We start from the raw sequence: 26,101 nt of genomic DNA on the forward strand, positions 1-26,101 counted from the left end.
ATACAGCTTTAGACAAAGGATTCATGACTCAGTGAATTGCTCCATTATCACTCAACAATTGCTCTGATACAGCTTTAGACACAGGATTCATGACTCCGTGAATTGCTCCATTATCACACAATTGCTCTGATACAGCTTTAGACACAGGATTCATGACTCAGTGAATTGCTCCATTATCACTCAACAATTGCTTTAGACACAGGTTTCATGATGAAATTTTTTTAATGAGTTTCGTGAAGTGCTTTGGCATGTTGGATAGATGTAGTACATAGGTATACATAATCATGCAACAAATTAATATTGCAGACATGGTACAAGTAAATGATCAGGGTCTGTTTGTTGCTTTGGATACTGTAGTAGGCCTAGCCAGAAATAATTGGAAAATATTTTTCACTGTCAAATTATCATATATTTTTTTTATCTTTCATGTTAATGAACTTTTCATATTACTACTATGGTAAATTTCTTGCTTTTAATATGAACTGTTATTGTTTTTGACAGGTCATGGAACATCTCATGCCATAATAGCAATATTGACAGCAAAACAAAAAAGATACTGGTACCTGCTCTAGCAAAGAAAGAAATCGTTACAAGAAAGTCTGTTGATTATAATGCGTTGCATTTCTGATGTCAAGTTGTTTGTGCGATAAATAAAAAATTAATATATTTCCTGCAAAGATCTTGAAGCAAAAAGATCAACAATGCAGATGTTACAGTAGTCAGTAAAAGCCAGGATTTGTTTGATACATAGGTAAATGTTATCTCAACACCTGAAAAAGACGTTATGCCATGACGCCGTCAAAAGTCTCACACTTCAGAAAACCCATTGGAGGGAGATCTCCCACACTGGACTCCTTAGAGGTTGGCAACCCTGTGTACCCCTGTAATATGTCGGGATGAAATTAAAGGTTTGTACATGCCACTTTTTAGATGATACAAGTAGACTAGAATTGGGTGGCAGAGTACAGATAAAATTGACAGGCTCTGAAGTCGGGTATCGCTCGTCTAAAATCTTCAAAGGACAGGTATCAACCTAGCGATTGGTAATTAATTTTTACCTGAAACTAATCATATAGCTAATGATGTGCCTTCGATGTTGTCAAGACATATTCCAGGGGTGTTAAATAGGTAAGTGAGCGTAACCTGTGGAATTGTGAGGATGTGGTTTTTCTAATACTCTTTTAGTTACAGGGTTCATATCTTGATAATCTCCAGTTATCACACATAACGTAGTTTATTTTTCAGTGAACTTACAGTATCACACATCAGTTGTCTCATTACACCTTTAGATATAGGGTTCATGTCTCATTGAACTTCAGTTATCACATATTACATAGTTCATCTGTTAGTGAATTGGTCCATTAACACACACCAGTTGTACTAATACAGAGCATTGCTATGTTATCACATATATATTGTTCATGACTAATACAGCTTTAATAACAGGGTTCATATCTCAATGAATCACAGAATATCACAGGTTGAAGAAGTATCTGACGGGTGGCCCAGGAATATCCTCTTCTCCCTCTCCCTGTAGTGACACCACCAAGTCTACATACAGTATACGTGAGGATGGCTTCAGCAGTTTCATCATCCTGTGGTAAACAACACAATTTTATATCATATCTATCACTACATATAATTATATATTTTGATCATTAGCAATACTGGAAAAAGTTTTTTATCAAGTCTCAATTAAGTTAATTTTAATTCTAACATCATTTTTACACATAATCAATCATTTATGTAGATAAACTCCAAAATAAAGATTTTTACTGACTAATCCAAACACCATCTTGAAAACAAGTCATTACATATATTCTGTAAACGTACATATTTTAGTGTAAACCTATTTTATGACAATACTACACTAATTCATTGCCTTAACCTGTAAATATGTCAGATGTGTTAACATTTGAATGCACTAAAACAACAACGTTTTCAGTGTATGTATTTTGATCATCTGAAATCAGGTCATGTACGGATGTCATCTTCAATTCAAATTGACAACATTGAGTAATTGTCCCTATAACAATATCAACTTTAAATTCATTACAGAAGCTGAACACTGATGAAGATCCTGACTTACGTTTGCGGTAGCCTTTTGGAGTGGCCAGGCATGAAGGGGACATACACCATCTTTACTCCATGGCCTACCATTGTCGCCTCAAAACCATACGTGATCTGGAAAAAAACACACACACAGATTACTTCATAGAAAGAGAAAACTAGGCAATAGTGAGAATTGTACAACCGTAGGAATTGTGTTCTAATCATAGTAATATTGCATCTGGCCCTGAAACATGAACTCTTTCAAGGTATCATAGTGTTTAAATCAAGGATAAAGGTAGTAGTGGTTACAACTGAATGTGTGACAGACAGACATGTCAAAAACTTTATTGTAACACTATATAAAATATCAGAGTACTGGAGAATGAACAAGTTAATACCCTAGCTGCATATTCAACACGATGAGAGAAGTCCCTAGAAAGTCCACTCACCTGGAAGTATTGTAGGAACTCCTGGAGTGTATAGTCCTTATTCCCCTGGACATCCCACCGGTCCCACATGGTCACAGTCAGGCCCTCTCTGTAACAAAAACAGCAACGTTATGGCCTCTAAAACCTCACACTCAGGCCCTCTCTGTAACAAAAACAGCAACGTTACGGCTTCTAAAAGCTCACACTCAAGCCCTCTCTGTAACAAACACAGCAACAGTACGGCCTCTAAAACCTCACACTCAGGCCCTCCCTGTAACAAACACAGCAACAGTACGCCTTCTAAAAGCTCACACTCAAGCCCTCTCTGTAACAAACACAGCAACGGTACGGCTTCTAAAAGCTCCCACTCAAGCCCTCTCTGTAACAAACACAGCAACAGTACGGCCTCTAAAAGCTCACACTCAGGCCCTCCCTGTAACAAACACAGCAATGGTACGCCTTCTAAAAGCTCACACTCAAGCCCTCTCTGTAACAAACACAGCAACGGTACGGCTTCTAAAAGCTCACACTCAGGCCCTCCCTGTAACAAAAACAGCAACGTTTTGTCCTGTAAAAGCTCACACTCAGGCCCGCCCTGTAACAAAAACAACAACGTTTTGTCCTGTAAAAGCTCACACTCAGGCCCGCCCTGTAACAAAAACAGCAACATTACAGCCTCTAATAGCTCACACTCAGGCCCTCCCTGTAACAAACACAACAACGGTACGGCCTCTAAAAGCTCACACTCAGGCCCGCCCTGTTACAAACACAACAACGGTACGGCCTCTAATAGCTCACTCTCAGGCCCGCCCTGTTACAAACACAACAACGGTACGGCCTCTAATAGCTCACACTCAGGCCCGCCCTGTCACAAACACAACAACGATACAGCCTCTAATAGCTCACACTCAGGCCCGCCCTGTTACAAACACAACAACGGTACAGCCTCTAATAGCTCACACTCAGGCCCTCCCTGTTACAGTCACAACAACGGTACAGCCTCTAATAGCTCACACTCAGGCCCTCCCTGTAACAAAAACAGCAACGTTATGTCCTCTAAAAGCTCACACTCAGACCCTCCCTGTAATAAACACAACAACAACGGTACAGCCTCTAAAAGCTCACACTCAGGCCCGCCCTGTAATAAACACAACAACATTATGTTCTCTAAAAGCTTTGAATTACACTAAGTCCATCCGCCAATCCAAAAATATTAGAACAGAGCTGTGTTGCTTCAGACATGTTCAAATAGCATTAAGTCACATTAGTGATGTTCCTAATAGGGCTAAATATATCAACATATGTTTTGGAACTGAAAACAGGAATAAATCCATTTAGAAAGCAAAAGAGACCAAGTTGTGACGTGGTACATTCAGTAAGACTGTATTTGCGGTAATATACTACTGCCAATTGTTATCAGTGTGAACAACAGAGACAATACTTACTTGAGAACGACTTTCTCCACCGGCCCTGGTTCAGATAACACCATCACAGGTAAGGCCAGGTTTAGGAAGCAGTTCTTATAACTTTCTATTGGCAACTGGTCTAGTGTCTTTATCAGTTCTATAGACACCTTCAAGGCAGATAAAGAAAACATTGTAAAAACGGTGTGACACAAACCTTTATAAACATCCTCTTCAGGCTGGTAAGTATAGATTGTTACAGGTTGCCAATTGCTATATGGAACACATTAAAAACAAATTTCCCCAAATCTTTGACAACATAAAACACAACAACCGAGACTTAACTGACTTCAGGAACTCAATAATCATTATCTAGGTATTCAATATCACACATGTGTCCTCTGACATGGCCAATACTGTACAATATGTCAATAATGTATTTATACCCATTCCATACAAAGTGTATAAACTCTCTATCGATGGGCACAAGTGACATATGAAATTTACAATTTCATCATATCTTTATACAGGTAAACAACACAAATCGCTCACTCAGCCCTAGCTTGACAAAGGGACCAGTCGGTCTTGAAGCATTGCCAGACATTTAATATGTATATTGTTTGTGCACAAAATAAAACTTTGGTGTTTTTTCTAATAACATTAATTTTTTACAAATGTGTGTATCCAAACAATAAACGAGTTTAATCTGTTATTAATGATACTTTGTGAAATACCTGCACATGCTCGTTATACCTGTGGTGTCATTTCTAGAAGTCATCTGTATCCAAATCAATGTTGAACTTTCTTCTCCAATACTCAACAGAATAATGATTTTTCACAAAAGGTGTTCGGTGTAATGATGTCACAAAATGTGGAAGAAGGCCAGAGTATTTTGAACTTATTCTTTGTGTGGAGTAACATATACAGCAGGTTATCACTCACCAAGCCTGCTACAGCAGCTGTTGTCGTGGCGATGGCAGGTACAATACGACCAGCGATACGTTTGACTTTGAGTCGGTCAGCACTGTCTATACTGTACATAGCAGCTCTCAGGTTCTGGTGGAAATAGTACATATCAGTATGTCAGGGACAACATCATAAACTTCACAAACATATTTACATCTATTAGGCATAATTATCTTTCCCAAGCTTCTAGTATTTTCTATAACAATACAAAATAACAGGCTGAAGGTTTTTATTCCGTATTTTGAAGTATCAAATAAGAGTACTGATATAAGACAATGTCTGTATATACTCACCGCGGCTGCAGTGATGAAGTCTATATGACTGTTATTGTCATCATCTTTCTCAAACTCAGCAACCATCATCTCTTTTATCACTGTGGAAAAAATGTAGAAAATCACAAATCTGAGGATTTTAACCCTTTAAAATATTTATTGTTCTAATTATACAGTAAATTTTGAAAAGATAACTCTACCAAAACCAAATGGTTTACAATCAATTAACTTCTTTTCTCCTGGTATATCTCAATTTATATGCTGTTATCATGTGTTTAAATCTTTTCCTTTCTTTTGTTTCAGCATTAATGCCTTCACTTAAGGAAAGACTCCATGGTGACAGAATGACATTTCCTGATACAGATCCAGTCCATGTATACAGAGTACTGTACCAACATATACAGGTGTCACATTTATATACATTAATGCTGGAGTATCTATTACTTCATGAATATGGTCACTTTCTTTATAACATTCCAAACAATTGGACCATGCCGTTGAACCAGAGTTGTTGGTTTATAGGGACAGACCTGGTGATCTGATGTTGCTCTCTGACAAGTCTTGACAAAAACTTTCACGGCCTGCATTAATATTTCCAGATCCTTCAGGCTTTATCCTTTAAGTATCATATTTAAACCCAGTTGTACCAGTTTGTCTTCATGAATGATGACCATCATTGCCATGGGTGTATAGATTGTATCTCTGTTAGATGCCTTAGAATGATTCCTTTTATAATCATTCTATAGGTGTATATAACACTTATACTATAGACAATACATGATCCAACGCTCCTACTGAAGAACATCACATTCTTGAGGTTTTGAGTATCTTCTACTCTTTATAATAAATTGTTATTAATTTTAAGTTTTATGAATGGAACTACATAAATCATTTCCTTTGAAATGATTTACCTTTTTCATGTGTTCCAACTTTTTGAATTGATGATTCCATCCTGTTGGCAGCGTCTACAAAGTCATCGTCACCACCTGTGTCGGCTTCCTTCCTTGCATTCTCGTCTGTTACAATGGTCTGCAGAAGACAAATGTCAAATATATTATTTGGTTTCAAATGCAAGGCACACAATGAACAGCTAATCGCATATTACCCATTTAGTGCCAATTTATAAAGTATGTCCAAGAAAACACACCGTTAGACTTACAGAAGAATAACAATTATCAAAAATCTGATTGAACTATCAATTATTCAGACATTGGTCCTGCAATGAACAGCTTCTTTTAAACTGTGTGGCCAGTTATCCAAATGACTGCTTATTCAAACTATTTGTATAACGCCCATTTAAGATTCAATAAATTATGTTTAAATATTTGCATATTTCACTACAACTTGATTTTAAACTACCAAGTATTAAACTTGGTTGTGATATAAAGTGAACCATCTAAAAGTTGAAGTTTTAATTTGCACCCTGGCCTTCGTTGGATCTGCCCACATCACTGACAGACAGACCTGACGGTAAGCTATACCTTTGAGGAGGCCTTGTACTCCGGCACCTTGATTGACTGTAGTATCTCACTGATAGTACTTGGGGACACATCCTGAATCAGAATCAATGCATTCATTATAAACTATAATGTATAACAGGAGACAGTGGTTTAGTTGGTTCACTGGTATTTATCGGTACAATAAATTTACTGCCGTAGATGGTCAGTTCAAGGCCCAAGTAAGAGCTGAAGAGAGAAAACTGTTTTCTTTCGAAATTACTGTTTCTATGTTAGATCTTAAATTAATACAATGTATCAAATGATGTTGATCCAAAGGTTAAAGATATGAGTAACATTTTGTAAATATACGAAATTGTACAGAAAAACCTTGATATAATGCTCCATCATTTATATGCTAACTCACTTCAAATTCATACCATATGTCTCCTTTTCTATATTTATTAACAATAACTTGAAAAAAATTCTGTATATAACACCAAACCTCTTTATAACATTGTAATTTCACTATAGCGATGGTGGCAATATAGCTCAGTTTTACGGTATTGGTACATAACAGGCCATTCATCTATATGTTATCAAAAATCTGAAATATCAATGATTTTCACAGCATTTTACAATTTTACATCATTTTTGTATTGATGATCAACACCTGTACTAACCCTCCTACACTTACCTGAGCTGAGTAAGGTATGAACACCTGTTGCTTATCTCCTACACTTACCTGAGCTGAGTGAGGTATCAACACCTGTTGTTTATCTCCTTCACTTACGTGAGCTGAGTGAGGTATCAACACCTGTTGTTTATCTCCTACACTTACCTGAGCTGAGTGAGGTATCCTACAGGCATCAGCGTACAGGTTTGCTGTACTTATAATGAAAGACAAATGCCTGCAACGACAAAAAGAATTTATTAATTTTCAGGATGAAACTATTTCCAGATTTTGCACAGAATTAGACTAATGACTTCACTTTATTTTACTAGACAAGTGAACCATAAAGAAAGGCCCCACTTTGCACATGCTATAAACCGATCCTATGTACATCATACCTTGTTCAAAACTAGGTACGATGATGTGATACCTGCTAATTTTCAGAAAGATTACTATGGGTAACGAAGTGTAATAATCAGTATTTTTTCGGTATGCTACAGGTAATTTAACAATATTTTCTGGACATAACAAATTTGACACCCATGTATATTGTAAAAGTAATTGTTGGTCAAACAATAAATAATTATGGCTAATTAGCAGTAAGTCTTGCTGAATAGGTTTCTTTACAATTCCTATTTGCTAAGAAAGTATTTCAGACACACCTGGATTTATTTATTTACTGAACATCACTAGAGTTGCTTCCCCTGCTATGGAATTGATACAACAGTATTGGTAAACTGTTATTCAGCAAGGCAGATTTTGCTCAAGCAAGGCAGATTTTGCTCAAATATGAAATTACAGGGTAGCCTTCATTTTTGCCTAGCATAAATGTTGACTTAACTTTACAAGATTCCAGTAAAATTTTACTACATTATTGTGTGGAAACTTTTGATTATTCAGAGTGTTTAACTAATAACCACAGTAAATCTATTTTGGTTATATTTCGGGAATATTGTTCTTATTATAGATACGTTGATTTAGTTTTTATGATTATTTATGGACGTAACGTTGTTTACAATGGACTCACGTATAATTATCAATGCTGAATTCCTGAGGCACTGGTGGTCGCTTCGGGGACTGCCAGAACAGGGCTGTAACACGATGATAGGAGTGATAAGGACAGTACAGAACAGGGCTGTAACACGATGATAGGAGTGATAAGGACAGTACAGAACAGGGCTGTAACACGATGATAGGAGTGATAAGGACAGTACAGAACAGGGCTGTAACACGATGATAGGAGTGATAAGGACAGTACAGAACAGGGCTGTAACACGATGATAGGAGTGATAAGGACAGTACAGAACAGGGCTGTAACACGATGATAGGAGTGATAAGGACAGTACAGAACAGGGCTGTAACACGATGATAGGAGTGATAAGGACAGTACAGAACAGGGCTGTAACACGATGATAGGAGTGATAAGGACAGTACAGAACAGGGCTGTAACACGATGATAGGAGTGATAAGGACAGTACAGAACAGGGCTGTAACACGATGATAGGAGTGATAAGGACAGTACAGAACAGGGCTGTAACACGATGATAGGAGTGATAAGGACAGTACAGAACAGGGCTGTAACACGATGATAGGAGTGATAAGGACAGTACAGAACAGGGCTGTAACACGATGATAGGAGTGATAAGGACAGTACAGAACAGGGCTGTAACACGATGATAGGAGTGATAAGGACAGTACAGAACAGGGCTGTAACACGATGATAGGAGTGATAAGGACAGTACAGAACAGGGCTGTAACACGATGATAGGAGTGATAAGGACAGTACAGAACAGGGCTGTAACACGATGATAGGAGTGATAAGGACAGTACAGAACAGGGCTGTAACACGATGATAGGAGTGATAAGGACAGTACAGAACAGGGCTGTAACACGATGATAGGAGTGATAAGGACAGTACAGAACAGGGCTGTAACACGATGATAGGAGTGATAAGGACAGTACAGAACAGGGCTGTAACACGATGATAGGAGTGATAAGGACGGTACAGAACAGGGCTGTAACACGATGATAGGAGTGATAAGGACAGTACAGAACAGGGCTGTAACACGATGATAGGAGTGATAATAAATTTGATTAATTAAATTTATTTTTTAAACCAATCTAATCCAACCTGTTGGGAACTTTGAGATAAATAGCATAATTAAACTGATATTACAATTAAAACAAAGTGTTCATAGAAATAATAAGGCCAAAATTATTTCTACAAAATAAATACGTAGTTAAGAAGCTATCATAGTTTGTAATAAGGAATATTAAATGTTCATTTCTTCAGACATGGTATCTTTATCAAAACGTTATAGAACTTATAGAGCTCAGTTTCAAGAACACTTACATCCGTCCTTTAGCTTTGTGTCTAGTGGGAAATGATGTAGTAGATGTCTCGCCTGTAAGTAAAGTATACAGAACTTTAACACAGATACTGAACACAATAGGTATACAGAATGTGAACATAGAACATGAACATGAGTGTAGTATAAAGAACATGAACACTAATAAAATATAGGGATCATTAACATACCGTAGAACATGAACACAAGTATACAGATCATATACAAAGAGCATGAACACAAGTATACAGAACATATACAAAGATCATGAACACAAGTATACAGATGATATACAAAGCACATGAACACAAGTATACAGATCATATTCAAAGAGCATGAACACAAGTATACAGAACATATACAAAGATCATGAACACAAGTATACAGATGATATACAAAGAGCACGAACACAAGTATACAGATCATATACAAAGAACATGAACACAAGTGTACAGATCATATACAAAGAGCATGAGCACAAGTATACAGATCATATACAAAGAACATGAACACAAGTGTACAGATCATATACAAAGAGCATGAGCACAAGTATACAGATCATATACAAAGAGCATGCACACAAGTATACAGATCATATACAAAGAGCATAAACACAAGTATACAGAACATATACAAAGAGCATGAACAAAAGTATATAGATCATATACAAAGACCCTGAACACAAGTATATGATCTGTATACTTGTGTTCATGCTCTTTGAATATGATCTGTATACTTGTGTTCATGTGCTTTGTATATCATCTGTATACTTGTGTTCATGTTCTTTGTATATCATCTGTATACTTGTGTTCATGTTCTTTGTATATCAACTGTATACTTGTGTTCATGGTCTTTGTATATGTTCTGTCTACTTGTGTTCATGGTCTTTTTATATGATCTGTATACTTGTGTTCATGCTCTCTGTATATGATCTGTATACTTGTGTTCATACTCTTTGTATATGTTCTGTATACTTGTGTTCATGTTCTTTGTATATGTTCTGTATACTTGTGTTCATGGTCTTTGTATAGGTCTATACATCCAAGTCATTCCTTACCCACACAGAGTTCTGTGTGGGTAAGGAATGACTTGGATGTATAGACCTACACTATCATGTGTCCACTGTACACAGTACTCTGTGTGGGTAAGGAATGACTTGGATGTATATAGACCTACACTATCCTGTGTCCACTGTACACAGTACTTTGTGTGGGTAAGGAATGACTTGGATGTATATAGACCTACACTATCCTGTGTCCACTGTACACAGTACTTTGTGTGGGTAAGGAATGACTTGGATGTATAGACCTATACAAAGACCATGAACACAAGTATACAGAACATATACAAAGAGCATGAACTCAAGTATACAGATGATATACAAAGAACATGAACACAAGTATACAGATCGTATACAAAGAGCATGAACACAAGTATACAGAACATATACAAAGAGCATGAACAAAAGTATATAGATCATATACAAAGACCCTGAACACAAGTATATGATCTGTATACTTGTGTTCATACTCTTTGTATATGTTCTGTATACTTGTGTTCATGTTCTTTGTATATGATCGGTATACTTGTGTTCATGGTCTTTGTATATGTTCTGTCTACTTGTGTTCATGGTCTTTTTATATGATCTGTATACTTGTGTTCATGTGCTTTGTATATCATCTGTATACTTGTGTTCATGCTCTTTGAATATGATCTGTATACTTGTGTTCATGTGCTTTGTATATCATCTGTATACTTGTGTTCATGGTCTTTGTATAGGTCTATACATCCAAGTCATTCCTTACCCACACAAAGTACTGTGTACAGTGGACACAGGATAGTGTAGGTCTATATACATCCAAGTCATTCCTTACCCACACAAAGTACTGTGTACAGTGGACACAGGATAGTGTAGGTCTATACATCCAAGTCATTCCTTACCCACACAGAGTACTGTGTACAGTGGACACAGGATAGTGTAGGTCTATATACATCCAAGTCATTCCTTACCCACACAGAGTACTGTGTACAGTGGACACAGGATAGTGTAGGTCTATACATCCAAGTCATTCCTTACCCACACAGAACTCTGTGTGGGTAAGGAATGACTTGGATGTATATAGACCTACACTATCCTGTGTCCACTGTACACAGTACTTTGTGTGGGTAAGGAATGACTTGGATGTATAGACCTATACAAAGACCATGAACACAAGTATACAGTTGATATACAAAGAACATGAACACAAGTATACAGATCGTATACAAAGAGCATGAACACAAGTATACCGATCATATACAAAGAACATGAACACAAGTGTACAGATCATATACAAAGAGCATGAGCACAAGTATACAGATCATATACAAAGAGCATAAACACAAGTATACAGAACATATACAAAGAGCATGAACACAAGTATATAGATCATATACAAAGACCCTGAACACAAGTATACAGATCATATACAAAGAGCATGAACACAAGTATACAGATCATATACAAAGAGCATGAACACAAGTATACAGATGATATACAAAGAACATGAACACAAGTATACAGATCATATACAAAGAACATGAACACAAGTATACAGAATATGAACACAGGTAAAGTATACAGAGCATTAACAGGAGTACACAAAAGAAAATCTAAAGTAAGTAGAATAGGCAGCAGTGACATGGTCTCAAATATATTTCCATCAAATCAATTACTATTAAATAATAGTAAACTATATTTATTGAAACTACCTGCTTTACTTTTAGTTAAATTCCCTTTATTATTTAATCCTGAGACTTACCCTGTGATTGAAGTACTTTTCAAACTTGAGCCTAGCTAGTACTACACATTCACACCATTCGACAGGCTTCGACCGCACAATCTTGCTGACCTGGATGGCGCCCTCTAGTGGTGACCCACGCTTTAGATTCTGATAAAAGATAATTGAAATCAATATGTAACAAATGATAATGATGACTGTGATTGAAAGTTCTGGGTATTCCTCATTTATGTTCATAACACTATTTTCGTAGATTTTTTTTAAGAGATTGTCATCAATTCACAATTAATTTGCTTACAATCATCTTGAATCTGAAAATTGCCTAAAGTCTGAAATTACTGATTAACATGAGCTAAGTAGTATTTTGTACAAGTGTGGCCTTGTGGATGACGTTGATATTGAAATATCCACTTCTGTCTGGGAGGTAGATAAAGATATGAGGTCCAAATACTTACATGTATGACTTTTAGTGGTTGACCTTGAGTGGTCCAAAACTTGTTAAATAAAGCTGGCTTCTGGGCAAATGAGCTTTCAAACTGCAAGTACAAATACTCTTATTACAAAACAAAAGTCAACATGAGTTACTCATGGTGTCGTTTGTTAAAGTATCAAGTATGTTAAAGTATCAAGTATGTTAAAGAAAGATTCTATCTATTTCTTTTAGAAAAGACATTTCAAAGGAATCTTATCAATCGGAACATCTGATAAGAAATTAAAATTCTGAATTTCATTATCTAGATTAAAGAAATACTAGCATATACTTTTAGCTATTGTACGGTCCCCTACATCCCATGCCCACTATAAACAATACTCTGTGTGGGTAAGGAATGACTTGGATGTATAGACCTACACTATCCTGTGTCCACTGTACACAGTACTCTGTGTGGGTAAGGAATGACTTGGATGTATAGACCTACACTATCCTGTGTCCACTGTACACAGTACTCTGTGTGGGTAAGGAATGACTTGGATGTATAGACCTACACTATCCTGTGTCCACTGTACACAGTACTCTGTGTGGGTAAGGAATGACTTGGATGTATAGACCTACACTATCCTGTGTCCACTGTACACAGTACTCTGTGTGGGTAAGGAATGACTTGGATGTATAGACCTACACTATCCTGTGTCCACTGTACACAGTACTCTGTGTGGGTAAGGAATGACTTGGATGTATAGACCTACACTATCCTGTGTCCACTGTACACAGTACTCTGTGTGGGTAAGGAATGACTTGGATGTATAGACCTACACTATCCTGTGTCCACTGTACACAGTACTCTGTGTGGGTAAGGAATGACTTGGATGTATAGACCTACACTATCCTGTGTCCACTGTACACAGTACTCTGTGTGGGTAAGGAATGACTTGGATGTATAGACCTACACTATCCTGTGTCCACTGTACACAGTACTCTGTGTGGGTAAGGAATGACTTGGATGTATAGACCTACACTATCCTGTGTCCACTGTACACAGTACTCTGTGTGGGTAAGACCTACACTATCCTGTGTCCACTGTACACAGTACTCTGTGTGGGTAAGACCTACACTATCCTGTGTCTACCCCATATAAAGTCCTTTATCTAACTCACCTTGTCCCTAGCCCACTGTATACAATGCTCTATCTGAGCAGGAAATGACTTGAGTGTACAGTAGGGTATATCCTCATCTACCGGGTCCCTCTGTAGGAGTCAAGAAAGTTAAGTTATTAGACAATAAAATGTTTAATACTCCAGGAGTGTCAAACTTTTAAAATATAATTCAACAAAGAACTTACAACTGTCTATTTTGCAAATTTATTTCTTGCAAATTTGACACTATAAATTAAATGTATCTACGGTAAAGCTTAAAATTTCATTTTTTTTTATCAGGTACCTATACGGTAAAATTCCTATGCGATGTAAGAAATTAATTTTACAGCAAATTGCACATATACCAGATAACTGCATATGCACCATTTACTATAGTGTATATTGTTGTAGATGTCTGAAACAGCTGCTAGTTACCCGACTTCCATAAGACTGTGAGGTGAGGAATGATGACCTGTACTTACCTGACTACCATAAGACTCTGTGAGGTGAGGAATGATGACCTGTACTTACCTAACTACCATAAGACTCTGTGAGGTGAGGAATAATGACCTGTACTTACCTGACTACCATAAGACTCTGTGAGGTGAGGAATGATGACCTGTACTTACCTGACTACCATAAGACTCAGTGAGGTGAGTAATGATGACCTGTACTTACCTGACTACCATAAGACTCTGTAAGGTGGGGTATGATGACCTGTACATGACCTTTGGTTCCCATGGTACCAGACTCCAACAAAGCCTTCTGATTGGTTACACATCGACTGTAACAGAAAAGGCCTGATTCAGAACACGTTTCAACAAAACACACTAAATTTAAAATCAAAACTTTAATAATTAACATAAAATGAGCAAAAATTCACTTAAGATGTACTTCCCTTCTTCTGTCCCCCTTGCCCTTTTGTGGGGTCATGACCTTGATCAAAACTTTTTGTGTTTGGTACTGAAAGTGTTCTGCAACACTTTCACCTCATGATCAGTCATAAGGGAGATGATACTAAATTTGTGAGAAAAAAATCTACAAATACACTACTGTACTAACGTTGACCTTGGTCTTGATCTCAGAACTTTGAAATACAAATGCATTTGAAATGTTCTTAAAACTTCTTTGTAACAAATTTTATCAAAACCTGTTGAGTGATGTTGCTAGAGTGCTGACATTGAATCCTGACTGAAGAGTGTCATGTCACATTGTCCACAAATATGGGAAATTTCAGGAGGGATTGTAAAAATTATCAGAAGTCATGGTTCCAAAAAGCCTCACGATGATTTAACCATGGCTTCCTTGTCATAACCTTGACCTAAGGGTACAAGGGTACAACTCATTTGAGGGGGAGGCTATACAAATGAATAAGATATTATAAGTTTTCTATCATTTTTTCTTTTCAAAAACAAAACAATAAGATTAAGATATGCCTGCTAATAACATCATTATCAGTTTACCTATCTACATATCGTCTGGCCTCCACATTGTCCAAAGCATTCACTACCAAGTCTTGGTTCCGGAAGAAATCATCGTTGTAATGTTCAGCCTCAGTCTGGGGACACACTGTAAACACACAAAACAAATAGGAGTTCCTATATTGATCATTGTTCTGTGCAAATCACAACACTTCCTTCAGTTATTGAAAAAAAATATATATGCCTGTCTCAAAAAACTCAATAGACTTTATTATTCTCTTTCCATTCCTTTAAATTAGAAAAACACCTGTATGATATAAATACCCCCTTTGCCCTGTGGTTGACCTAAATATATAGCAACAGTGACCTTGGTCTCGACCTTAGGACCCTGGAATACACACTAATCCAAAATATTCTCATTCTTGACCTTTGTATAAACTTAAATGAAAATTTGTTAAGAAATGAAGTTGGCAGAGTTATGACAAGGAATCACAAAGGGATGCAACAGGATGGACATGGGTTAACATGACGTGCTCCAAATGACCCCCCACTCCAGCCCCCAGAGGTAAAAAGTATTGAAGATATGATGAATTGAATAGAATTTGATTTGAGATGTACTTAAGCATCGGTTACATACCTTTGTTTTGTTGAGCTTCAATTCTTAATGCTGAAAAAATGAACAAACAAGTATTAAAAACAGTTACCTAAAAGGAAAAGGGGAAAACCAACGTCCTAGTTGTTGTGGGTTGTTAGTGGTCTGCAGTAAGACCTACGAGGGATATCCAACTGTATTCACTAGTACTCTGTCAAGGGAGGTAAACACAACACAAACAATGGAAAAGGTGGAGCAATATTAAAGTTTCGTCAAATACAGATGTATACTCACTGCCAACCTGTTTTGTAGACTTCCAATAATTCAGATTCACAGACAAATGTCCCAATGTTAATTTTGTGATTGACAGTGGTTGGTATTATAACATGTTCTGTATCGGATGTTTATTTTAAATAAGGCACGGTAGTCTAGTGGTAGGACGCCGGGCTCGTGACTGAAGGGTTGCGGGTTCGAGTCACGGTACGGCACTGTGTTGTATCTTTGAGCAAGATTTAAAATTTACTCCACTTGTTGAAGTCTACTCAGCTGTAAATGAGTACGTGGTTGGGCAGTGCTAGAATTGTAGAATGGTAGCTGTGAGCGCCGAAATGGCAGCTCTGGCTGTATGCTCCCCAGGGAGTTGAGAAAGGTATTGGCTGGTTGCAAAGGCCCTATAACCACGGATAATAATTTGTTAACCACTTTGAGACGACCTATGAACTAGGTTATGATAAAGCGGTTTATAAGAACCTCAAATTATTATTATTATTATTATCAAAACAATGGTTTAAACTGGTAATCAAAGCAAGCAAACTGTACTACAGCATTATTCAAATAACCACTAACTGGGCAAACTTACCTGGATTTATCTCCTTTGCTGACTGGGCTGCAGTTGTGCTCTTTGGTTTCTGTAAAAAAAAGTTAATATTTTTATATTTGACAAAAACATGCCAATTATTTGTCCTTTATTTAAGAAGCGGAGACCCAATTGCCTTGTATTGTTCACATTTCTTTTGATATGTAAACTACCAGTATGTAAATATGTTTCCACTATTCAAGACCTCTGACTATTGTTGAAAAATCAGAACAAAACTTAGTGACGGCAATGACAGGAACATTTGTATGACATTTGCTTAAATTTATCTTGTAAAATCAGAAATTAGTCGGAAAAATCTGTTAAGGATGATTATTCTTCACATAACAAGAAGTTGAAAATATCTCAACCAGTCAACAGACAGCACTTGCTATCTGTGAATTGAACAAAAAGATGATAACACTCCATCTTCACTGTCAATGTCTCAGGATCACAACTGTTGTTTACCAATACAAGACACTCTCAGAATCATTCATCATACAGGTGTCCAATATAATGTTATTTATATTTTATTTTATTTCATCTTGTAGTACATGTACATCAATCATAATCTGCACCTCTGAATGCAGTATGTAGAAAGTGAACTTTTGATTGGTCAATTATTAAACTGATTCACACAATGACAGACATCACTTTTGAAGTCTGTAACAGTGTGAAAGATATCAGTTTTATCAAGCCATGAAATATCTCACTGGCAAAAATTAAATGAATGTCCAATATCCAAATACAGTGGACTAAATAGATTAGACAAATGTTACAATGGTAAGGGATCTGGATAAAACCATGAAACACAACAACTAATTTCTTGGCCTAAGTACATAAAGACTTAACAGACAAGTGTAACACTGGTACGGGGCTTGGATAAGCCATGAAACACAACAATTAATGTTTTGGCCAAGGTAGACTAAATAGATTAGACAAATGTTACAATGGTAAGGGATGTAGATAAAACCATGAAACACAACAACTAAGTTCTTGGCCTAAGTACATGAAGACTTAACAGACAAGTGTAACACTGGTACGGGGCTTGGATAAGCCATGAAACACAACAATTAATGTTTTGGCCTAGGCAGAAAAATGTCCCTAGAATAACAATGGTAAGGGATCTTGATAAGTCATGAAACACAACATTATTTCTTGGCCTTAGTAGACTTAATAGACAAGTGTAACAATGGAAAGGGATCACAATAAACCATGAAACACCACAATTAATTTCTTGGCCTGGGTAGAACATGTACACTAGTGAAACATTGGTAAGGGACTTGGATAAACCATGAAGTACAACAATCAATGATTTGGCCTTAGAAGAATAGGGATCCTATCTCTGTCTATACTGAATGACACATCAAGTCAGATTTGGGGATTTTCAGCAGCTCAGTTATCAATACCTTGTATGCTTAAGGAGTCGATGTCTAATTTTTTAAATTTATAACATTTATCAAATGTTATGATATTTTAATGTTTCTTGTCTTAAATGATGATTTGAATCTTTATTGATGAACTTCAGTCAAGAATTTTGATATCTTTAAAAATATACTGGATTTAAGTTTTTTTCTGTAAAAAAGCAATAAAGCTAATAAAACTTGAGCAACTTTGACAAATGAATAACAGTGTGCAAACAAGCAGAAACACACTCTTATATGTACAGGTATGCCTTCACCTTATCTAACAGGTGAACCAGGAAGACTTACATACAAAAATGTAGCTCAAATAACATAACATCTCACCAGTCATAACTAAGTTTTCTGATATAGGTGAGGTAGGTTGGCAAAAATTGTTTTTAGAAAAAATACCAGACATTTAAGACTTTGGACATGGATACACAACTTTTAACTTCAGATTACTGGTACAATGATGAAGCAGCAAAAGGTCATCTAGGTCAATGTTTCACTGCTGTCTCACATGAAAAAGGTGGACCTACTTACTGGAAAAACCGTGTTATGAACCAGGTAGTACAGCCGTATAGTAACACCTTCATACCAGACATTCACTATTACAGGATGGCTTGCTCTAAACACCCAGGAAAACCAATTGAAATGGTGTGTTCTTCTTGCCACAATAAACTTGTTTGTCATGAATGTATAGAAAAAAGTCACATTGGACACAAGTTTGTAGAACTCAAAACAGCAGCAGAAAGGATCGTAGCTGGACTACAGCAGCAGAAAAGGGGAAACTCTTATTTTAGTGAAATCCAACGGGACTTGAAAGACTGTCAAACTGTAACTAACAGGGAACGTGAATTAGAAAAGCAATCAAGAGATGAAACCGTACGAAGACGTGACCTCCTGGAAAGGATTGTTAAAGAGATGGCAGAAAAACTCTTACAGGACCAAGAGAAATATTTCAAGAAAATATTTTCTACATTAGAAGAACATAAAAAAGATAATGAAGAAAAGGTACAGCAAGTACTCAAGTTTCAGTGTAAACTGGCAGAGCTGGAGAAGTCGACTGATTACATCAACGTGATCCAGACTGGAAAGTCAATCGTGTTACCGAGATACACAAAACACCAGATTCCCTCTCTGAAGAGAATGACCATGAAACCAGGGTGTGCCATTGATCGGGACCAGGTTCAGAAAGCCTTCGGACCAATAGACATTGATGATATGATTAACTCTTACATCGTCCTCCCAGTGCAAGCACCGTCGGTATACTCTGTCGCTGACAGTTTAGATTCAAATGACCTTTTTGGGGATGGAAATATGACTAGCCTTACTAGAGAGCAAAGCCTGGATTTAACAGAACTTGATAATGATGTAGGCAGAAGGAGACAGGTGTCTCCAGATTTACTGAGCAATCGACTACAGACTGTTTGTAACATCAGGGATACGACTGTCCAACAACCCTCCAGTGCAGCCATCTTAGACTCTCCGCAGTACAACCAGGAGACAACTTATGTGTGAACTTCACAGCCATCTCTGAACTAACTAGTGGTACTGCGATTCTGGTTACACTTCAAGGAGCTATACACAGTACTTGATAACTAGTGGTACTGCGATTCTGGTTACACTTCAAGGAGCTATACAAAGTACTTGATAACTTGTGGTACTGCGACTCTGGTTACACTTCAAGGAGCTATACACAGTACTTGACAACTAGTGGTACTGCGATTCTGGTTACACTTCAAGGAGCTATACACAGTACTTGACAACTAGTGGTACTGCGATTCTGGTTACACTTCAAAGAGCTATACACAGTACTTGATAACTTGTGGTACTGCGATTCTGGTAACACTTCAAGGAGCTATACACAGTACTTGATATGTAGTGGTACTGCGATTCTGGTAACACTTCAAGGAGCTATACACAGTACTTGATAACTTGAGTCAAGATATCTATAATCAAACTTAATTATGTTTTTATTCAATTTGTCATATTGATGTTTTCTTTTGGATATTTGATTCATGGACTCTTTCTTTTGTGTGACTTGGCTTACTTTTTGAGAACCCATTACATCTCTTAGAGAAGTTAGTGAGCTCATCAAAATGGATAATTTAATATTGATGACAAATATGTTGTGTGCATATTTCAAAGTTGATATGTGTATTTTCTTGTACGTCACTTCATGTTATGAACTGAGTTTAGACATCAATAAATACATGTATACACTTGACAAGTTGTACTTAGTTCAGATGTTTGAGTGGAAAGAAAAGTGGATGACTCCTCTGGAACTTGTATGGTTGAACTGTTCTGTACAGGTAAAATCAGTTGCCAGTTGTTAAAAGTGCATCAGCTTCTCATAATTGTTCTGAGCAAGAATAGGGATGGAAATAAAGGTTGATTTTCAATCAAATATGACCTCTCCACAGATGTTAGATATTACATTTGTCTATGGATAATTACAGTGAATCACAGTTAAATACATCTTGACATGTACACTTAATTTTCTGTTCAACAGTTAGTAATGATTCAATAAATATCTATTAACTTGGATATCAAAATATTTTCTTGCTCAGATCACAGTTTTTTCTTTTACAAATGACTAAAATACACACACTTTACTTTCACAGTACATATAAGGCCAAAACAAGGGTGTCTGTTTAGGGTTCCCGACCGACCCTAGCTTCTTACCCCCGACCCAAAACCCGCTGATTTTCGATTTTTAGAAGGTTCCTTGCCTTTCAAAATGGCTTCCAGCTCCGTGTTAGCGCTTAATGTCATCATATGGAGCACAATTTGCCTCCAAATGAAACTTGTTTATGTAATTCTTTGTTTTACATACAATTGCAGGGTCATAATCACATGACCAAAAATATACACACAAAAAAATCAAAAGAAATCCGACCTACCTACCCTAGTTTGTTTGCCAATGCAACCCTAAACAGAGTATATTTTTTGTTTGGCCTAAACAAATATGCATGTTTAAAACTAAAAAGACCCCAAATTCACCTTTAAAGTCACTGATTATAATAGCTTTATGCTGTGTGACCCATATCAGTTATGCATAATATTTGTACCTAACCTCTGTTGTGCTTTGTTACCCCCTCTCTCTCAAGTAAAAGTGCAAGAAGACCTTTAATTTGACTTCAGTATCCACGGTTATGTGCGTCGCCGGCAAACACTATAGTACAGGTGTGTCACTTATGATTACGTTATAGGCTGATCACTCCGACACATAACATATCTCTAGGCCCTGGAGTAGAGGGATCCATTTCCCAAGTCGGTGTTAGACAGTTAACTTACAGCACAGTGGTTCGTAACAAATGTCTAAATACACACATGCTACTGATATGGATGACAACACAAAGTTTATGTGTGCTTTTATGACCCATACATGTATCAGTACAGCATGATATTATGTGTATTTCAGACATTTGTAACGAACCCCTGTGGTTACTATATTGTACAGCAGGAGATTCTCTCGAAAAAAATGTTGACAAAGGTATCAAAACGATTTCATCTCTGCTAATACAAAGCGAATATATGTAACACAACCCATTTAACCATTTACACACAAACACCTACATGATGATAATGGTGATTAAACATAGACGTTAATAGTCACGTAATAATCGGATTGTTTACATTGGAACAGTGCGAACGAGCTCAAACCGGAACTACCGTTGACAGACAGCGCCAATATTTCTTAGCGGCCAACTATAAAGGGACGTAATGCGGTAGGCTACCATTGACTTGTATTGTTCACATTTCTTTTGATATGTAAACTACCAGTATGTAAATATGTTTCCACTATTCAAGACCTCTGACTATTGTTGAAAAATCAGAACAAAACTTAGTGACGGCAATGACAGGAACATTTGTATGACATTTGCTTAAATTTATCTTGTAAAATCAGAAATTAGTCGGAAAAATCTGTTAAGGATGATTATTCTTCACATAACAAGAAGTTGAAAATATCTCAACCAGTCAACAGACAGCACTTGCTATCTGTGAATTGATCAAAAAGATGATAACACTCCATCTTCACTGTCAATGTCTCAGGATCACAACTGTTGTTTACCAATACAAGACACTCTCAGGATCATTCATCATACAGGTGTTCAATATAATGTTATTTATATTTTATTTTATTTTATTTCATCTTGTATGTAGTACATGTACATCAATAATAATCTGCAGCTCTGAATGTAGTACGTAGAAAGTGAACTTTTGATTGGTCAATTATTAAACTGATTCACACAATGACAGACATCACTTTTGATGTCTGTAACAGTGTGAAAGATATCAGTTTTATCAAGCCATGAAATATCTCACTGGCAAAAATTAAATGAATGTCCAATATCCAAATACAGTGGACTAAGTAGATTAGACAAATGTTACAATGGTAACGGATGTGGATAAAACCATGAAACACAACAACTAATTTCTTGGCCTAAGTACATGAAGACTTGATAGACAAGTAAGTGTAACACTGGTAGGGGGCTTGGATAAGCCATGAAACACAACAATTAATGTTTTGGCCTAGGCAGAAAAAGTTCCCTAGAATAACAATGGTAAGGGATCTTGATAAGTCATGAAACACAACAATTAATTTCTTGGCCTTAGTAGACGAAATAGACAAGTGTAACAATGGAAAGGGATCTAGATAAACCATGAAACACAACAATTAATTTCTTGGCCTTAGTAGACTTAATAGACAAGTGTAACAATGGAAAGGGATCTGGATAAACCATGAAACACAACAATTATTTTTTTGGCCAAGGTAGACTAAATAGATTAGACAAATGTTACAATGGTAACGGATGTGGATAAAACCATGAAACACAACAACTAATTTCTTGGCCTATGTACATGAAGACTTAACAGACAAGTGTAACACTGGTAGGGGGCTTGGATAAGCCATGAAACACAACAATTAATGTTTTGGCCTAGGCAGAAAAATTTCCCTAGAATAACAATGGTAAGGGATCTTGATAAGTCATGAAACACAACAATTAATTTCTTGGCCTTAGTAGACTTAATAGACAAGTGTAACAATGGAAAGGGATCACAATAAACCATGAAACACCACAATTAATTTCTTGGTCTGGGTAGAACATGTACACTAGTTAAACATTGGTAAGGGACTTGGATAAACCATGAAGTACAACAATCAATGATTTGGCCTTAGAAGAATAGGGATCCTATCTCTGTCTATACTGAATGACACATCAAGTCAGATTTGGGGATTTTCAGCAGCTCAGTTATCAATACCTTGTATGCTTAAGGAGTCGATGTCTAATTTTTTAAATTTATAATATTGATCAAATGTTATGATATTTTAATGTTTCTTGTCTTAAATGATGATTTTGAATCTTTATTGATGAACTTCAGTCAAGAATTTTGATAACTTTAAAAATATACTGAATTTAATTTATTTTCTGTAAAAAAGCAATAAAGCTAATAAGACTTGAGCAACTTTGACGAATGAATAACAGTGTGTAACCGAGCAGAAACACACTCTTACATGTACAGGAACAGGTGAACCAGGGAGCCTTACATAGCTCAAATAACATAACAATTCACCAGTCATAACTAATTTTTCTGATATAGGTGAGGTAGATTGGCACACAAAAAAAATAGCAAAAATACCAGGCATTTAAGACTTTGGACATGGATACACAACTTTTAACTTCAGATTACTGGTACAATGATGAAGCAGCAAAAGGTCATCTAGGTCAATGTTTCACTGCTGTCTCACATGAAAAAGGTGGACCTACTTACTGGAAAAACCGTGTTATGAACCAGGTAGTACAGCCGTATAGTAACACCTTCATACCAGACATTCACTATTACAGGATGGCTTGCTCTAAACACCCAGGAAAACCAATTGAAATGGTGTGTTCTTCTTGCCACAATAAACTTGTTTGTCATGAATGTATAGAAAAAAGTCACATTGGACACAAGTTTGTAGAACTCAAAACAGCAGCAGAAAGGATCGTAGCTGGACTACAGCAGCAGAAAAGGGGAAACTCTTATTTTAGTGAAATCCAACGGGACTTGAAAGACTGTCAAACTGTAACTAACAGGGAACGTGAATTAGAAAAGCAATCAAGAGATGAAACCGTACGAAGACGTGACCTCCTGGAAAGGATTGTTAAAGAGATGGCAGAAAAACTCTTACAGGACCAAGAGAAATATTTCAAGAAAATATTTTCTACATTAGAAGAACATAAAAAAGATAATGAAGAAAAGGTACAGCAAGTACTCAAGTTTCAGTGTAAACTGGCAGAGCTGGAGAAGTCGACTGATTACATCAACGTGATCCAGACTGGAAAGTCAATCGTGTTACCGAGATACACAAAACACCAGATTCCCTCTCTGAAGAGAATGACCATGAAACCAGGGTGTGCCATTGATCGGGACCAGGTTCAGAAAGCCTTCGGACCAATAGACATTGATGATATGATTAACTCTTACATTGTCCTCCCAGTACAAGTTCCGTCGGTATACTCTGTCGCTGACAGTTTAGATTCAAATGACCTTTTTGGGGATGGAAATATGACGAGCCTCACTAGAGAGCAAAGCCTGGATTTAACAGCACTTGATAATGATGTAGACAGAAGGAGGCAGGTGTCTCCAGATTTACTGAGCAATCAACTACGGACTGTTTGTAACGTCAGGGATACGACTGTCCAACAACCCTCCAGTGCAGCCATCTTAGACTCTCCGCAGTACAACCAGGAGACAACTTATGTGTGAACTTCACAGACATCTCTGAACTAACTAGTGGTACTGCGATTCTGGTTACACTTCAAGGAGCTATACACAGTACTTGATAACTAGTGGTACTGCGATTCTGGTTACACTTCAAGGAGCTATACACAGTACTTGATAACTTGTGGTACTGCGATTCTCGTTACACTTCAAGGAGCTTTACACAGTACTTGAAAACGAGTGGTACTGCGATTCTGGTAACACTTCAAGGAGCTATACACAGTACTTGATAACTAGTGGTACTGCGATTCTGGTTACACTTCAAAGAGCTATACACAGTACTTGATATATAGTGGTACTGCGATTCTGGTTACGCTTCAAGGAGCTATACACAGTACTTGATATCTAGTGGTACTGCGATTCTGGTTACACTTCAAGGAGCTATACACAGTACTTGATAACTTGTGGTACTGCGATTCTGGTTACACTTCAAGGAGCTATACACAGTACTTGATAACTTGTGGTTTAACTTGTACTCCTTGATATCAAATATCACCTTAGTGACAAATAAGTGGTGAGTTTTAAAAATTTACTCTTCAATATTGTACAGAATTTGAAAAGTGTTGGAAAGTTTTGATGAGTTTTAAAAACTTGAGCTCTAAAGTGATATTCCAGCTTACTTTAAATAGTATTTCCATTGCAAAGGGAGATTATGCTATTGGACCGCAAATGTTTTTTTCAATACATGTGTAATTATTATTGGCAAAAACATACATTTTACCAATAAACTTGAAATTAACATTGACTTAATATGGTTTTTACCACTAAAAAGGAAATAAGAATATGGATTTTACCAATAAATGTGAAATTAATATTAGCAGAATATGGATTTTACCAATAAATGTGAAATAAAAAAATAAAAAAAAAAAATTCTAAAAAATACATTAGTATATATATATATATTGGTTTATATTTTCAATTATAGTATATCAGTTTTATCTTCTTGTAATATGATGTATATGTACATGTAACTGTTCTGTTTCACTGTGTCTTGATAAAGGAGTGGATCGCTCCAAAAATTTGACAACCTAAACTTGTCCACACTGTTGGAATTACTTCTTTGCCCCATTTATATACATAACATGACATAACACAAACATATATATAAAGACACACACACTCATTCAT

General features: G+C 36.6%; 2 protein-coding genes across 4 annotated transcripts in view; one reads left to right on the plus strand and one right to left on the minus strand.

Moving 5' to 3' along the window:
- Window positions 1-6: 6 nt before the first annotated feature.
- Window positions 7-26,101, minus strand: part of LOC110447419 (ubiquitin-like modifier-activating enzyme 6) — a 40,737-nt gene continuing 14,642 nt past the window's right edge. For both annotated transcript variants that reach the window (XM_021493097.1, XM_021493098.1), the window contains 18 exons: window positions 16,803-16,851; window positions 15,989-16,018; window positions 15,394-15,499; window positions 14,609-14,714; window positions 13,952-14,041; window positions 12,814-12,894; window positions 12,380-12,508; window positions 9,584-9,635; window positions 8,258-8,321; window positions 7,399-7,468; window positions 6,603-6,674; window positions 6,033-6,150; window positions 5,143-5,222; window positions 4,826-4,939; window positions 3,926-4,053; window positions 2,502-2,589; window positions 2,090-2,184; window positions 7-1,595 (listed from right to left, as the gene is read on the minus strand). In XM_021493097.1, the coding sequence (XP_021348772.1) occupies window positions 1,475-1,595; window positions 2,090-2,184; window positions 2,502-2,589; window positions 3,926-4,053; window positions 4,826-4,939; window positions 5,143-5,222; window positions 6,033-6,150; window positions 6,603-6,674; window positions 7,399-7,468; window positions 8,258-8,321; window positions 9,584-9,635; window positions 12,380-12,508; window positions 12,814-12,894; window positions 13,952-14,041; window positions 14,609-14,714; window positions 15,394-15,499; window positions 15,989-16,018; window positions 16,803-16,851 (1,593 nt within the window). In that variant the 3' untranslated portion in view covers window positions 7-1,474. The remainder of the gene's footprint in view (window positions 1,596-2,089; window positions 2,185-2,501; window positions 2,590-3,925; window positions 4,054-4,825; window positions 4,940-5,142; window positions 5,223-6,032; window positions 6,151-6,602; window positions 6,675-7,398; window positions 7,469-8,257; window positions 8,322-9,583; window positions 9,636-12,379; window positions 12,509-12,813; window positions 12,895-13,951; window positions 14,042-14,608; window positions 14,715-15,393; window positions 15,500-15,988; window positions 16,019-16,802; window positions 16,852-26,101) is intronic.
- LOC110447420 lies at window positions 18,479-25,432 on the plus strand. 2 transcript variants are annotated; one of them, XM_021493100.1, is made up of 2 exons: window positions 18,479-18,663; window positions 23,902-25,432. In XM_021493100.1, exons 1-2 carry the CDS (start codon window positions 18,632-18,634, stop codon window positions 24,956-24,958), a joined length of 1,089 nt encoding a protein of 362 aa, XP_021348775.1. In that variant the 5' UTR covers window positions 18,479-18,631; the 3' UTR covers window positions 24,959-25,432. The 2 variants fall into 2 exon arrangements, with proteins under 2 accessions (XP_021348775.1, XP_021348774.1); XM_021493099.1 differs by having other exon boundaries at window positions 18,479-18,617; window positions 23,856-25,432.

Source organism: Mizuhopecten yessoensis, unplaced genomic scaffold (genome assembly GCF_002113885.1).
Source record: "Mizuhopecten yessoensis strain PY_sf001 unplaced genomic scaffold, ASM211388v2 scaffold3349, whole genome shotgun sequence".
NCBI classification, from domain to species: Eukaryota; Metazoa; Mollusca; class Bivalvia; order Pectinida; family Pectinidae; genus Mizuhopecten; species Mizuhopecten yessoensis.